We start from the raw sequence: 14,791 nt of genomic DNA on the forward strand, positions 1-14,791 counted from the left end.
ACCTAAAATACAACTCAAATCAAATAAGGAAAATATACTTAGAAACTAAATAACACAATATTTCTCCTCAAGTTAGACCAAATAAAAAATACCCATCATGTTAAAAAGTTTTTTTTTTATATATATATATATTTGTTTATTTGTTTTATTAATTTTATTAAATTTATATATTTAAAAAATATTAGCACTTACCGGAAAATGTAAAAACAAAAAGCAGAGCCCCGCCGGCGCATTCCAAAACTGACCTCTCCGCTTCTCACGAATTTCCCAATTTCCCCCTTCACTCACTAACCGCTTTTTTCCACTTTCCCCTATAAATTCTCTCTTTCTCTCTCTCCCTTTCTCTCTAAAAAAAACCAAAAACCCTTTCTTCTTCTTCTTCTTCTTCTTCTTCTTTCTCTCTCCTCCGCCATGGGAGAAGACAGCCAGAGCTTTCCATTAGCCCACTACCAAGCTCACCACAAAACCGACGAAGAACAACAACTCGCTACCTTCAAAACTCTCCATAAAGAACGATCCAACAAATGCTTCATCTATATCTTCTCCACTTTCGTCTTCCTCAGCGTCGCTCTTCTAATCTTCGCTCTCATCGTCCTCCGCGTCAATTCCCCTTCCATCAACCTCTCTGCCGTTTCAATCCCTAAATTCTCCCTCTCTAACGCTAATAATTCCTCTTCTCCCAATTCTCTCGATCTCTCCTTCTCCGCTGTATTCACCGTCGATAATTCCAACTTCGGTCCTTTCAATTTCGACAACGGCACCGTTGGTCTTGTGTATGGTGGAATGATTTTCGGGGAAAGGAGTACTGGCGGTGGGAGAGCCGAGGCTAAGGGGAGTAAGAGGATGAATGTTACTGTGGAAGGTTCGGCGAAGAATGTCAGTGGTAGTAATGGGATTTTGAGTTTGAGTAGCTTTGTGAAATTGAGAGGGAGAGTTCGTTTGATTCATGTGTTTAGACGGAGAGTTTCGTCGGAAATTAGTTGTTCGATGAATTTGGATTTGAATACTCATCAAATTCAACATAATTGGGTTTGTGAGTAGTGATCATCTGAATCGAAATCCATCAACCCCATAGACGAACCCTAATTAGTTCATTTTTTTTATTTTTTATTTTTGAAATTAGTTTATTATTTTACCTTTTCGTTTTCCTTTTACAATTTTGTTGAGTTTCTTTCTTTTTCTGAATACGACGATGTAAACATACATATACATATACATATACATATCTTTGCCTAATTCTTTCCTCAATATATAATCATTCACTCTTTCTTTTCTTAGCAAAAATCAAACTTGCTTTAAGTCGAGCTAAAATTAGCTTTCAACATTTTGTTAATTTAAATATTTCATATTGGCTATAAATGTTATATTGAATATTCGATAACTTATGAACTATAAACAGAAGGAATTGGAGAGTTTCTTACTTGTTTGCTCAATTGCACACAAATAATTACATCATTTATTAACAAAATAAATGAAAAAAAGAAGCAATGCATTATTTTTTTTTCTTTTTACTTAGTATTAATTAGACTGTAAACATACTTTATAATTTTAATTCAATTTTAGGTGCATAAGAGGATATGCTCATCTTGAAAACACTCAAATATATTGCTCCAAAAAAAAAAAAGAAACGATTAATTGACACCAAAACACAGAATCAATTAAACCAACACCGAATAAGGGGTTTGATGTCTAAACTTTTGTGCCTAAGAGAGAGAGCCAAACCATCATCATTACTAAATAAATATAACCTAAAAATGAAGAAAGTATAAACCCACCAAATTCACTCTAAATTTTTAACACATTTAAAACCCATTAAAGACTCATCATTTAGGAGGGGAAAAAGTGGAATTAGCTTTGAAACCTCAAAAGAAAACGTTTCAAAACAAATAAAAATAAAAATTTCAAACCACCGTTTTTTTCTTTTTTTTTTTTTTTAATTTAATTTCAAATTTAAAAACACAAAATTTACCATTCCTTTTCACTTCTTTCTATAAAAACCTCTTCTCTTCATCCTCATCCAGCAGGAACCCATGGCGGCCGACAAAATTCCCGGTGACCGTCCGGCGGCACACCGATCAAGACGCAAATCATCAAAAAAATGCCTAAACGCCTTCTGCATTTGCCTCTTCGCCGCCGCCGCCACCGCTTGCATCGCTGCCCTGACCTTTGGCCTCGTCGTTCTCCGGGTGAAAACCCCGACAGTAAAATTAACCTCCGTCGCGGTAAAAAATCTCCACTACGGGTTCTCGCCGACGCCGTTCATGGAGGCGACATTAACCGGGGAAATAACAATGGAGAATCCGAATTACGGGGCGTTTGAGTACGAGGGAGTACGGAACGTGACGTTGATTTACTACGGCGTGGTGGTGGGAATAGGGGAGGTGAAAAGATTGAGTGTAAATGCGAAGAGTATTGAAAAAAGGAAGTTTATTGTAAAAGTGAAACCGAATTGGAGGTTTGTTAATGTGGATTATTTCAGCGATGATCTGGCTAGGTTGAAGACGATGAATATGAGTTGGAACGCCGAGTTCGAGGGAAAGATTTATTTATTGAAATTGTTTAAAGAAAAGAAGATTTCAGTGATGAAATGTAGTACGAGCTTGAATTTGACCTCCCATGGCGTCCAAAATCTTGCTTGCCTATAGACGAATTACCGGATCTTATTATTATTATTATTATTTTTCCACCAACATTTTCGGTTTTGTTTTGTGATTAATGACATTTATTTCTTCTTAAAATTATTTCAATTTGAGTCGTAAATCTAAATTATAATCAAAGAAGAAGCATGAAACCGGGCCAGTCCTCTCGTACTCATTGGGCCACTACATAAAAGCCCATTTGTAAATGCATTCTCTCCGGCCCACCGTTCTAAGCCCTTTGTTCTAACTAATACACACTTTGTTGCTTTATATTTTTAAATGAATTTTGAATTGAGTTCTTCACCAACTAACATACCAATATGCTTCGACTTACTATTGCATTTTGAGCAAATGATGATGAATTTTTTCTAACGTTAGTTTTCTTTTTTTTGGTAAAGAGTAGGGTGTTGTTTTTAGATGAATTGTAAGAAAGGGATTGATGGGAACAATTTGTAAGAATAAGTGAAATTTTTGTTCTTATTGATTTTAGGATTTGTTGGGTAACCAAAATTATGTTAGTTTCCATCCTCGTAGATAGCTCAATGCATTTTGTTTTGTCAACCGATGTCGCTAAATTCAATCTTGCAATATTTGGCCTCATTTAGTGTGACATGCCTTCCTATCATTTGACATAGTTTACCATTTGATTGCGATAATTTTTTAAAAATTTTTTCTCTTTATTTGAGAACACGTTTGCCAACTCAAATTTATCGACCTCTCATTCAAACATTCTCTCAAAAAGTTTCTTTCTAAATTTTTCTCTAAAAAATTCCACCAATTTCGTTTAGTCTCCTTCAAAACAATTTCTTATACCTAATTTTCTTTTCAAAAATCCCCTAATTTTCCAAATAACTTGCCAAACCAAACCATCACTAACAAATAATATAATAACCTTAATTATTAAGAATTCTCACTCCCACTTATAATCTATGGGCTCCAATCCTTAATTATGCAATTAGTAAATCTTGAAAATTTTCTCCCAAGAAATTTCCACTTTTGACTTGGTCTCTTTTCCTTCTACAAACATCTCTTACTCTTGTAGAGTCTTGAAAATACATTCTTTGTTTTCTTGGGGGATGTGGATTTACCTAAAAGCTATTTTCTAATCTAAGGGTCTAATATTTCTTTAATCTTTGCCTTCTTTTCTACCTGTTTTCTTTTGTTCCCTTTTTAACATGCACCTTTCAGATCGAATAAATTTGAAAACGAATCGAACCGTAATTCTATTAACACAAAATTTGTACTATCTATTTTGAAGACAATCGTTTTTCTTTCATAGTATATTGTCAAAGAAAATAATCTAATACTATCATAATAACAACTATTTTCATTCATTATTTGTTATTAAATAATTTTTTTAGTAGATTCCATGAAATATTTAAATGTTAATAATGTGATCATCGTAAATGAATGGATAGCATACTAAAGTAATTTTTTTTTATTATATGTATTTATATCCTTCTGCCTTTGGCCAAGTTGATGAAGCCAATCTTTAGTCAAACTTTTGCCCAAATCAACACGTATTTGTGAAACAAAAAAATTAATAACTAAAAGAACACTGACTTTTTATATTAGAAAGAGAGAGAGAGAAAAAAAAAGAAAAGAAAAAACTTAGGCTGACTTGTGCATTACGATAATGGAGTCTTCGTTCCCAAATGATCAAATTAAACCCCAACAATTATTAAATACTCAACACATCCCTTCTTTTGATGTCATTTGATCACCACAGCCATGGCTGATAAAGAGCAGGTCAAACCCTTGGCTTCCGCCACCGCCGAGCTCCGGAGTGACGACCATATCTTTCTTCCTCCTCCTCCCAAGCTCAATCTCTATAGAAACAAATATATCAAGTGCTGTGGCTGCTTCTCCGCTCTCCTCTTAATCCTTGCCGTCATCGGTATCGTCCTCGGCTTCACCGTCTTCCATATCAAAACCCCAGATATTAAAATTGACTCCCTCTCCTTCCCAAACGATACTTTGAGTTCGAGTAAGTTTGCAATGACTTTTGAAATAACGAAAAGTTCTCAAAATTGACCACGATGATATACATGAACGATTATTTCTCTTAAAAGTCATGCTAAACTCGTATTTTCTTTCGTCTTTTCTCAGATAGTGGGATAATTGTTGTGGCTAGCGTCTCGGTGAGAAACCCTAATGTTGCGTCGTTCAAATACTCGAAAGCCTCGACCAAGATTTACTACCACAATAAGGTCATCGGAGAGGGCGAGACACCGCCGGGGGAGGTTAAGGCGAAAGACACGCTAAAGATGAATGTGACGGTAAAGATTGAACCTTGGAAGATCGACGATGCTTCGAGTTTGATAAAGGATTGGAATTCAGGAGCTTTGAGTATAAGTAGCTACACGGAAATTCCTGGAAGAGTAAAATTACTTGGCGCCATCAAGAAAAACTATTTGGTGAAAATAAGCTGTTCATTGACTTACAATTCAAAAAGCAAGACGATTCAAAGACAAGATTGTGATCAACGTGTAAGAATCTCTGTTTAATATAAAGGTGAAATCTTATTCATAAGTTCGTTCGTTCGATGTGACTAACAAATTTACATCCTAGGTTTACGAGATATTTAAACGTATATTCATGTTATAATAGGTATGCTAAAACTTTTTTTTAGTAGAATATTAGGATTTATTATTCATTTTGTGGATCATATTAATTTCTTTCTTTCTTTGAGTAAAAATTATGAAATTACGTTGTAAAGTTATGAAATTGTTCAATTTGGACATATTTCCCAAGTTACTTTTTTTTTTGTTCCTTATTATAAATAATAATTGCAAAGCTTTATAATTATTAAAATTTATTGATGAGTTGAAGCTAATGTTATGATCACAATGATTTTGTGTTATATATGCTATTTGTGTTCAATAACAATTCTTTTGTGATTTACAGTATTATTATAAAGATATTTAGAGTTTTCTATAGTGAAGTTTGAAAAACAAAAACAATTTTGGATATGACTTTACAAAGCCTTTATTATTTATATATTTAAATGCGTATGAATTATAAAATAAAGAATTAAATTAATGTTAAATGTCAATTGAATTGATGATGAATGATGAATTTTTTTTTTAAAATAAAAAAGTACTAATATAACGTTACCTAACAAAATGTTAATTTTAATAAAAAAAACATTAAGAAAAAAACTGACTAACGATAAACTAGAGATTACTAAATTAAACTAAAATTAATTATTTTAAAAAATAAATTAAAGTAAATAAATAAATGGATTTAGATAATCGCCGAAAAACTCGAAACTTTGATGAGTTTTATTATACCAACTTGTTGATTGCAAAATAATAATAAATCTAATTAAGTTTTGCAATTTAGATGTTTCAAGCCAATATTGTACTAAAAAATTTCATTGATATTTAGTCTTTCAACAAATTAAACAAAACCAAATCAATCATATACTGTATTTTTTCTCTTAAATATTAAAATTAAAGCAAGTCAAAAGTTATCCAAAAAGAGAGAAAAAAAGGAAAAAAAAAAAAAAAAAGAATTTTGTTTGAAGCAACGAATGATAGACCAATTGATTAATTATTTAAGTGTATGAGTGGGAACATTACATTATAGACTTTAATAAAAGATATATATATATATATATATAAACCAAACTACATGTCGAATTGTGTTTACCATTAAAAAGACAAAGCCGTCTCAATTTAATTATTATTTATGTGAATAATTCAACTTTTGTATAAAAAAAAACTAAAATGGAATTTTTAGAATATTTGTATTATCCTAAAGGAATGAAAAACTTTCTTTGGATGGAAGTCTCAAAATGTGGGATTGAATACTTCAAACTAATGAATTTATTTGGTAGTTGAATATATAGACATTCAAATGGGGTGAATTTATCTTCCTTTAGTTTTTCTTTTAAAATAAAAAATATAATAATTTAATACCTAAAGAAGCTTTTTTACCCGAAGCGTCCAATCCTCTAGAAAGGTTTAAAGAAAGGAGACGTAGTTCACGAAGTTGAGAATGGAGAGATTTTTTTTTTTCGTGTAACGAATTTTTCAAAATGATTTTCTTTTTAACAAAAAAAAAATCTTCAAAAGTCTAATTTTTTTGTTTTGCTCTTAATAAATGAAAGTAAGAAGCTTCCAAGGAAAAATAAGGTATATTTGATATATATAATACTATATATTTTAATAAATTCTAGAAATAAATCAACGTATATTTGGTAAACACAGGAATAATACAATTTGTACAATATATTATCATTTTTATATTTGTGAATATACAAAAACATATTCACATTTTACGGTGATTGATGTTCTAACTAAAAATATTGAAAGAAAATAAATGAAATATTCTATTAGATTCAACTAAATCTTGACCTGATCACAATCTTTTTCTTCGTCAAATACTCCTTTTGGTTTTATGAACTTTGATAGTTAATTTGATAGTATGAAATTTCGTCCAAAAACTAATTAGAAATGTGAGACGCACCTCATTTGTCTTATAAAAGAGTGATTATATTATAATAGTCTTGGGTGATTTTTATCTCAAACGACTTTCCTAATTTCTTTTTTAATTTTAAATTTTCTTAGAGTCTATATATATTGAAAATCTAAATTAATAATTTGAAATAGCGTCGAAGTGTTGAGTACTAAAAAAGACAAACACCACATTACACGTAACAAAGTTCATTTTCATGTTTGAAAGAGTCCTTTGACTATAACACTAAACTAAATATTATATATTAATCAAGAAGAAATAAGTTCTAAAATGTTCAATACTTTACCCTAATTGCTTACTAAATCAATATATATATATTTATTGTTGTTTGTTGTTGGTATTATATCTTTGTATTTTTGTTTAAATATTCATCTTGTTTTGCAACATTACTTATTTATGTTGTTCTTCGAACAAAAAAAGGAGGAGAAGAAGAAGAACTTGTTTTAGACATTTTGAACTATATTCTTATTATATTCTTCAACTTTAAATTAGGATTTTTATGTTATAAAAGTAATAACTGATATATCTCTGATTCAAGATAAATTAATTAAATTACAACTTCAATTACAAGATAAATTAATTAAACTACAACTTCAATTACAAGATAAATTAATTAAACTACAACTTCAATTACAAGATAAATTAATTAAATTACAACTTCAATTAGTTTTGGATCCAAGAACTTGAGGGTGTGTTAAGGATATGTTAATCTAGTTTAGGTATTTATTAAGTATGTCAATTAATCACTCAATCTTTAGTACTTTGTTTAAAAGGTTAAAACTTTAATGGCGCTGAACTTAAAATAATACTTTGAAAGAATTTTATCAATAAACTTACAAGTTAAGAGTTAGAAGAAAAAACTAGAAAACAGAATTCTATAGATAGAATGGGGTAAAAGAAGCAAAGAATTAGAATTTTTTTTTTGCCAATATGAAATAATATATTTATTCTCCCAAATAATAATTTTATTTAAATATCAAAATTGTTTGTATATGGAACAAATAAAACAGGAGAAACATAGCAAGAAATGTTATAGCAATTGAAGCTTCTACCAAAGTCAATATTTTAATATCTACTTTGAGAGATGAAAGAATTAGCTCCAAAATATTTTATCTAAAAATAAGAAATAATTAAAGAAAGGAAATTGATTTTATGTTGGTTGGAATTTTGATTGAGACGTAGAACGATAGCATTAATTCTTTAGCAAAGTATATCGATATTCAACAAAAAACAATTGGAAACATATACTATGCACTAAATTTAAGCTTCTTAATATAGAAAAAGGTATGACAATTGAGTTGTAAAATAACAACAAAACTTCCAACAAATTTCAACCTACATAGAAGAGTGTATATATAAGGCAATGTAGGCTATGTTTCTCTCATCACAATCACAATCCCAAAAGAAAGAGAAAGAAAAAGAAAAAAAATATCATTTGACAAAAAGATAGAGAAAATGAGAACTTTTCTAACCATTCTCCTTCTCGCCTTAGTATTTGTGTTCTCACCTCTTTCTGCTAATTCATTACCATTATCAACACGAGGAAGGTGGATCATTGATTCGCAAACAGGTCGTCGAGTGAAACTTGTGTGTATGAATTGGCCTTCCCACACACAGAGCATGTTGATAGAAGGCCTCAACCATAGGCCATTAAAAGACCTAGCAGACGAGGCAATCAAGCTAAGATTTAATTGTGTACGACTCACATATGCAACTCATATGTTCACTCGTTATGCAAATAGGACAATTGAAGAAAACTTTGATCTTCTTGATTTAAAACAAGCAAAAGCTGGATTGGCTCAATATAATCCTTTTGTGTTGAATAAGACTATTGCTGAAGCATATGAAGCTGTTGTTGATGTGTTGGGGGCGAGTGGTTTAATGGTCATCGCTGACAATCACATAAGCCAACCAAGATGGTGTTGCTCTCTTGATGATGGCAATGGCTTCTTCGGAAACAATAATTTTGACCCCCAAGAATGGCTACAAGGGCTTAGCTTAGTTGCTCAACGCTTTCGCAACAAATCGACGGTATGCAATTCAAACATGAGATTTTCTTATATTCTTAAAACTAAACTCAAACTTTTAAGTACTTGTATAATATTTCATTAACAAATTTTTTTAATGGTTGTTTAGGTGGTAGGAATGAGTTTACGAAATGAGATACGTGGCTTTATGGAAAATGCAAATGATTGGAACAAATATATAACTCAAGGGGTAACCACGATTCATAACATAAATTCGGAAGTTTTAGTGATTGTTTCGGGGTTAAATTATGACAACGATCTCCGATGCTTAAAGGAAAAGCCTTTGAATGTTGGCACCTTAGACAATAAGTTGGTTTTCGAGGTACACTTGTATTCTTTTAGTGGAGATTCCGAGAGCAAGTTTGTAAACCAACCATTGAACGATATATGTGCAAATATTATGAATGGATTTATAGATCATGCTGGGTTTGTAATGCAAGGATCAAACCCGTTTCCGTTATTTGTTAGTGAATATGGATATGACCAAAGAGAAGTTAACGATGCTGAAAATCGATTCATGAGTTGTTTCACTGCCCAACTTGTACTAAGAGATTTGGATTGGGCATTGTGGGCTTGGCAAGGTAGCTATTATTTTAGAGAAGGCCAAGCAGAGCCTGGAGAAAGTTTTGGGGTGCTCGACTCTAATTGGACTCAAGTTAAAAACCCTAACTTTGCAAAGAAGTTTCAACTATTGCAGACCATGTTGCAAGGTAACTATATCAATGATTATTATAAGTACATGCAATGATCTATATATATCTATATAATATCAAGTAACAATATGTATATGCAGATCCAATTTCCAATACATCGTTCTCATATATTATATATCATCCACAAAGTGGCCAATGCATCCAAGTCTCTAACGACAACAAAGAAATTTTCCTCACCAATTGCTCCACCCCAACTCGATGGAGTCATAACAACGATGGGACTCCAATTAAGATGTCAAGCACTGGTTTATGCTTGAAAGCTAGTGGGGAAGGCCTTGAGGCATCTCTTTCAACTGATTGCTTAAGCCAACAAAGTGTTTGGAGTGCCATTTCGAACTCTAAACTTCATTTGGCCACCTTCACTCAAGGTGGAAAGAGCCTTTGTTTGCAAATTGATGGCTCCAGCTCTTCCAAAGTTGTGACCAGCTCTTGCATTTGCACCAATGGTGATCCAAATTGCCTCCAAGACACCCGAAGCCAATGGTTTGAACTTGTTGGAACCAACACTTTATGATAGTTGTCTTTGTACTTTTAAGATTTAAATTATATTTTGTATACATACCAATTCTAATTCAAATGTGATTGAATTTGTATTTGCACATATTAATTATATGGAAACTCCTTAAAATTTCTTCCACAGGATCCAAACAATTATTTGATGAACTCGCTAGAACCAACACATTATCTTGACTAATCACCATATTTAAAATATTAGATATATATGATTAGGGGTACAAGAATAACTCGAGCAACCCGACAACCTAGACTACCCAACCCATATTATATGGATTAGGTTTAGGGTGAGGTTGGGTTAGTTTAAAATGTGGGTTAAGTTGAGTTAAAAATTTTGATTTTTTTCGGGTTGGGTTGGGTTGAAGGTTGGAGGGTTCAAAAATTCGGGTCAACCCAACCTAACCCGAATTAATGTAATAAATAAATAAATATTGTATTTCATTATTATTTATTTATTTAATAAAAGTTAAACAATCTTGACTTTCGAAAGTTTTTTTTTTTTGGCTTAACTTGATGCAAAATATTTACGATTTACGGTTGATGATTTCCATTTACAAACATTAAAATTTAGAAACGAAAAAATAAAATAAAAATAATACAACCCGACAACCAAACCCATATTTTACTGGTTAGGTTGGGTTGACAACTTAATTCGGGTTATTTGCTAATACTCCTAGGGTACGAGTATTAGATTATTTATTGTTTTTGTTACCTATCTAAAGAAGTTTTTCTATTCGAAGCGTCTAATCCCCTGTTTTTAGAGGTCGAAAGAAACGAAAAATAATTTTCTTTTTAAATTCTATAAAGGACAAAAAAAATTCTTCATAAGTCTAAAATTTTTTGCTCTTGTAAATGAAAGTAAGAAGCTTCAAGGAAAAATAAGGTATATTTGATATATATAATACTATATATTTTAATAAATTCTAGAAATAAATCAACATATATTTGATTAGCACATGAACAATACAATCTGTACAATGTATAAAAAAAAACACATGGTATATTTGATGTATATTCACATTTTACACTATATATTAATGTGATTTGATTTTCAGCTTGCAATATTCTAAAGTGAAGGAAATGTTAATTTAACTAAAATTTCCATCTATCTTCATTCGTAGGATTTTTAGTATGACCCCTCAAGAGATGATGTCCGTTGAATTCAACTAATCTTGACCTGATCATAATTTTTCTTTTTTCAAATATTCATTCGGGTTTTATGAACTTTACTAGCTAATTTGATAATATGAGGTTCTATCTGGAAATTAATTAGAAAGGTGAGTCGCAACTCATCTATCTTATAAAGAAGTGATTATTAGTCTTGGACCGGATAATCTTTACCTCAAAACAGCTTTTTTATTATTATTTTTTAAATTTTCAATTTTCTTAAGAGTATATATATATATATATTGAAAACCTAAATTAATAATTTGAAATTGCGTCGGAGCGTAGAGTACTAAAAAGGACAAACACCACATTACATGATTTGTTTAAAAGAGTCCTTCTACTATAACACTAAACTAAATATTATATATTAATTAAGAAGAAATAAGTTCTAAAATGTTCAATATTTTACCTTAATATTGATCACTAAATCAATTTTGTCTAGAAAGAAGAAATTAAAAGAAGGAAGAAACTGATTTTGTTGGTTGGAATTTTGATTGAGACGTTGATCAATAGCATTAATTTGTTAGCAAACTTTATCGATATTCAACAAAAAAAAAAAAAAGGGAAAGGACACGTATTATGTACTAAATTTAAGCTTCTTAATATAGAAAAAGGTATGACAATTAAGTTGTAAAATAACAACAAAACTTCCAACAAATTTCAACCTACATAGAAGAGTGTATATATAAGGCAATGTAGGCTATGTTTCTCTCATCACAATCACAATCCCAAAAGAAAGAGAAAGAAAAAGAAAAAAAATATCATTTGACAAAAAGATAGAGAAAATGAGAACTTTTCTAGTCATTCTCCTTCTGGCCTTAGTATTTGTGTTCTCACCTCTTTTTGCCAATTCATTACCGTTATCAACACGAGGAAGGTGGATCATTGATTCGCAAACAGGTCGTCGAGTGAAACTTGTGTGTATGAATTGGCCTTCCCACACACAGAGCATGTTGATAGAAGGCCTCAACCATAGGCCGTTAAAAGACCTAGCAGACCAGGCAATCAAGCTAAGATTTAATTGTGTACGACTCACATACGCAACTCATATGTTCACTCGCTATGCAAATAGGACAATTGAAGAAAACTTTGATCTTCTTGATTTAAAACAAGCAAAAGCTGGATTGGCTCAATATAATCCTTTTGTGTTGAATAAGACTATTGCTGAAGCATATGAAGCTGTTGTTGATATATTGGGGGCGAGTGGTTTAATGGTCATCGCTGACAATCACATAAGCCAACCAAGATGGTGTTGCTCTCTTGACGATGGCAATGGCTTCTTCGGAAACAATAATTTTGACCCCCAAGAATGGCTACAAGGACTTAGCTTAGTTGCTCAACGCTTTCGCAATAAATCAACGGTATGGAATTCAGACCTGAGATTTTCTTAGATTCTTAAAACTAAACTCAAATTTTTAAGTACTTGTATAATATTTCATTAACAATTTTTTTTAATGGTTGTTTAGGTGGTAGGAATGAGTTTACGAAATGAGATACGTGGCTTTATGGAAAATGCAAATGATTGGAACAAATATATAACTCAAGGGGTAACCACGATTCATAACATAAATTCGGAAGTTTTAGTGATTGTTTCGGGGTTAAATTATGACAACGATCTCCGATGCTTAAAGGAAAAGCCTTTGAATGTTGGCACCTTAGACAATAAGTTGGTTTTCGAGGTACACTTGTATTCTTTTAGTGGAGATTCCGAGAGCAAGTTTGTAAAACAACCATTGAACAATATATGTGCAAATATTATGAATGGATTTATAGATCATGCTGGGTTTGTAATGCAAGGATCAAACCCGTTTCCATTATTTGTTAGTGAATTTGGGTATGATCAGAGAGAAGTTAATGATGCTGAAAACCGATTCATGAGTTGTTTCACAGCCCATCTTGCACTAAGAGATTTGGATTGGGCATTGTGGGCTTGGCAAGGTAGCTATTATTTTAGAGAAGGCCAAGCAGAGCCTGGAGAAAGTTTCGGAGTGCTCGACTCTAATTGGACTCAAGTTAAAAACCCTAACTTTGCAAAGAAGTTTCAACTATTGCAGACCATGTTGCAAGGTAACTATATCAATGATTATTATAAGTACATGCAATGATCTATATCTATATAATATCAAGTAACAATATGTATATGCAGATCCAAATTCCAATGCATCATTCTCGTATGTTATATATCATCCACAAAGTAGCCAATGCATCCAAGTCTCTAATGACAACAAAGAAATTTTCCTCACCGATTGCTCCAGTACACCAACTCGATGGAGTCATATCAACGATAATACTCCAATTAAGATGTCAAGCACTGGTTTATGTTTGAAGGCTAGTGGGGAAGGCCTCGAGGCATCTCTTTCAACTGATTGCTTAAGCCAACAAAGTGTTTGGAGTGCCATTTCAAACTCTAAACTTCATTTGGCCACCATCAGTCAAGGTGGAAAGAGCCTTTGTTTGCAAATTGATAGCTCCAACCCTTCAAAAGTTGTGACCAACTCTTGCATTTGCACCGATGGTGATCCAAATTGCCTCCAAGACACCCGAAGCCAATGGTTTGAACTTGTTGGAACCAACACTTTATGATAATTGTCGTTGTACTTTTAAGATTTAAACTATATGTTGTATATGTACCAATTCTAATTCAAATGTGATTGAATTTGTATTTGTACAATATTAAATAAATGAAAACTCCTTAAAATTTCTTCCAAAAGATCCAAAGTCAATGATTTGATGTATTTGCTAGAACCAACACATTTTAACTGATCACCATATTTAAAAAATCAGATATATAAGACAAACATTCCAATCATTTACGATTATTTTAGAGACAATCTTTACTAATTTCGTTCTAGAAATATGTTATCTCCTATATAAATTAACACTTTTTTAATTTGATAACACCCCACTTTTTTGTATTTAGATTTTTATAAATCATAGTTTGATCAGATTGTGTATGTATGTGTATATATATATAGAATATAAGTTTTAGGTTTAAATATAAATGTATGGTCCTCTACTTTTAGTATTAGTTAAATAAGTAGGTTTTTATACTTAAGATTTTGGTTCATTTTAGTCTATATTTTCAAAATATCAATAATAATAAAATGACACAAATAGTGAGAAAATTTTCTTTTTTCCTTAATATAGCTTAGCTAGAAGGTTATGTTTTTGTAGGGTGTTTTAAATACAAGCACATATATATACACAATAGAATAGTAACTTGTGTACTTTCTTTTTAAATACACAAGTC

The 14,791-nt window shown here is 31.5% G+C and overlaps 4 protein-coding genes across 4 annotated transcripts; all 4 read left to right on the plus strand.

The window, feature by feature from the left end:
- Positions 1-411: 411 nt before the first annotated feature.
- On the plus strand, positions 412-1,041 carry LOC103482793 (late embryogenesis abundant protein At1g64065). Its single transcript, XM_008439127.2, has one exon. It carries the CDS (start codon positions 412-414, stop codon positions 1,039-1,041), a length of 630 nt encoding a protein of 209 aa, XP_008437349.1.
- An 841-nt stretch (positions 1,042-1,882) lies between these two features.
- Positions 1,883-5,382, plus strand: LOC103482794 (uncharacterized). Its single transcript, XM_051089587.1, has 3 exons — positions 1,883-2,633; positions 4,350-4,626; positions 4,749-5,382. The coding sequence occupies exons 1-3, from the start codon at positions 2,031-2,033 to the stop codon at positions 5,144-5,146; spliced, it is 1,278 nt and encodes a 425-aa protein (XP_050945544.1). The 5' UTR covers positions 1,883-2,030; the 3' UTR covers positions 5,147-5,382.
- A 3,359-nt stretch (positions 5,383-8,741) lies between these two features.
- On the plus strand, positions 8,742-10,375 carry LOC107992323 (glycosyl hydrolase 5 family protein-like). The gene is made up of 3 exons (XM_051089588.1): positions 8,742-9,152; positions 9,258-9,858; positions 9,942-10,375. The coding sequence occupies exons 1-3, from the start codon at positions 8,742-8,744 to the stop codon at positions 10,373-10,375; spliced, it is 1,446 nt and encodes a 481-aa protein (XP_050945545.1).
- Positions 10,376-12,491: 2,116 nt separating this feature from the next.
- LOC127150889 (glycosyl hydrolase 5 family protein-like) lies at positions 12,492-14,124 on the plus strand. The gene is made up of 3 exons (XM_051089591.1): positions 12,492-12,902; positions 13,008-13,608; positions 13,688-14,124. The coding sequence occupies exons 1-3, from the start codon at positions 12,492-12,494 to the stop codon at positions 14,122-14,124; spliced, it is 1,449 nt and encodes a 482-aa protein (XP_050945548.1).
- The last annotated feature ends 667 nt before the right edge of the window (positions 14,125-14,791 follow it).

Source organism: Cucumis melo, chromosome 9 (genome assembly GCF_025177605.1).
Source record: "Cucumis melo cultivar AY chromosome 9, USDA_Cmelo_AY_1.0, whole genome shotgun sequence".
In the NCBI taxonomy this organism is placed as follows: Eukaryota; Viridiplantae; Streptophyta; class Magnoliopsida; order Cucurbitales; family Cucurbitaceae; genus Cucumis; species Cucumis melo.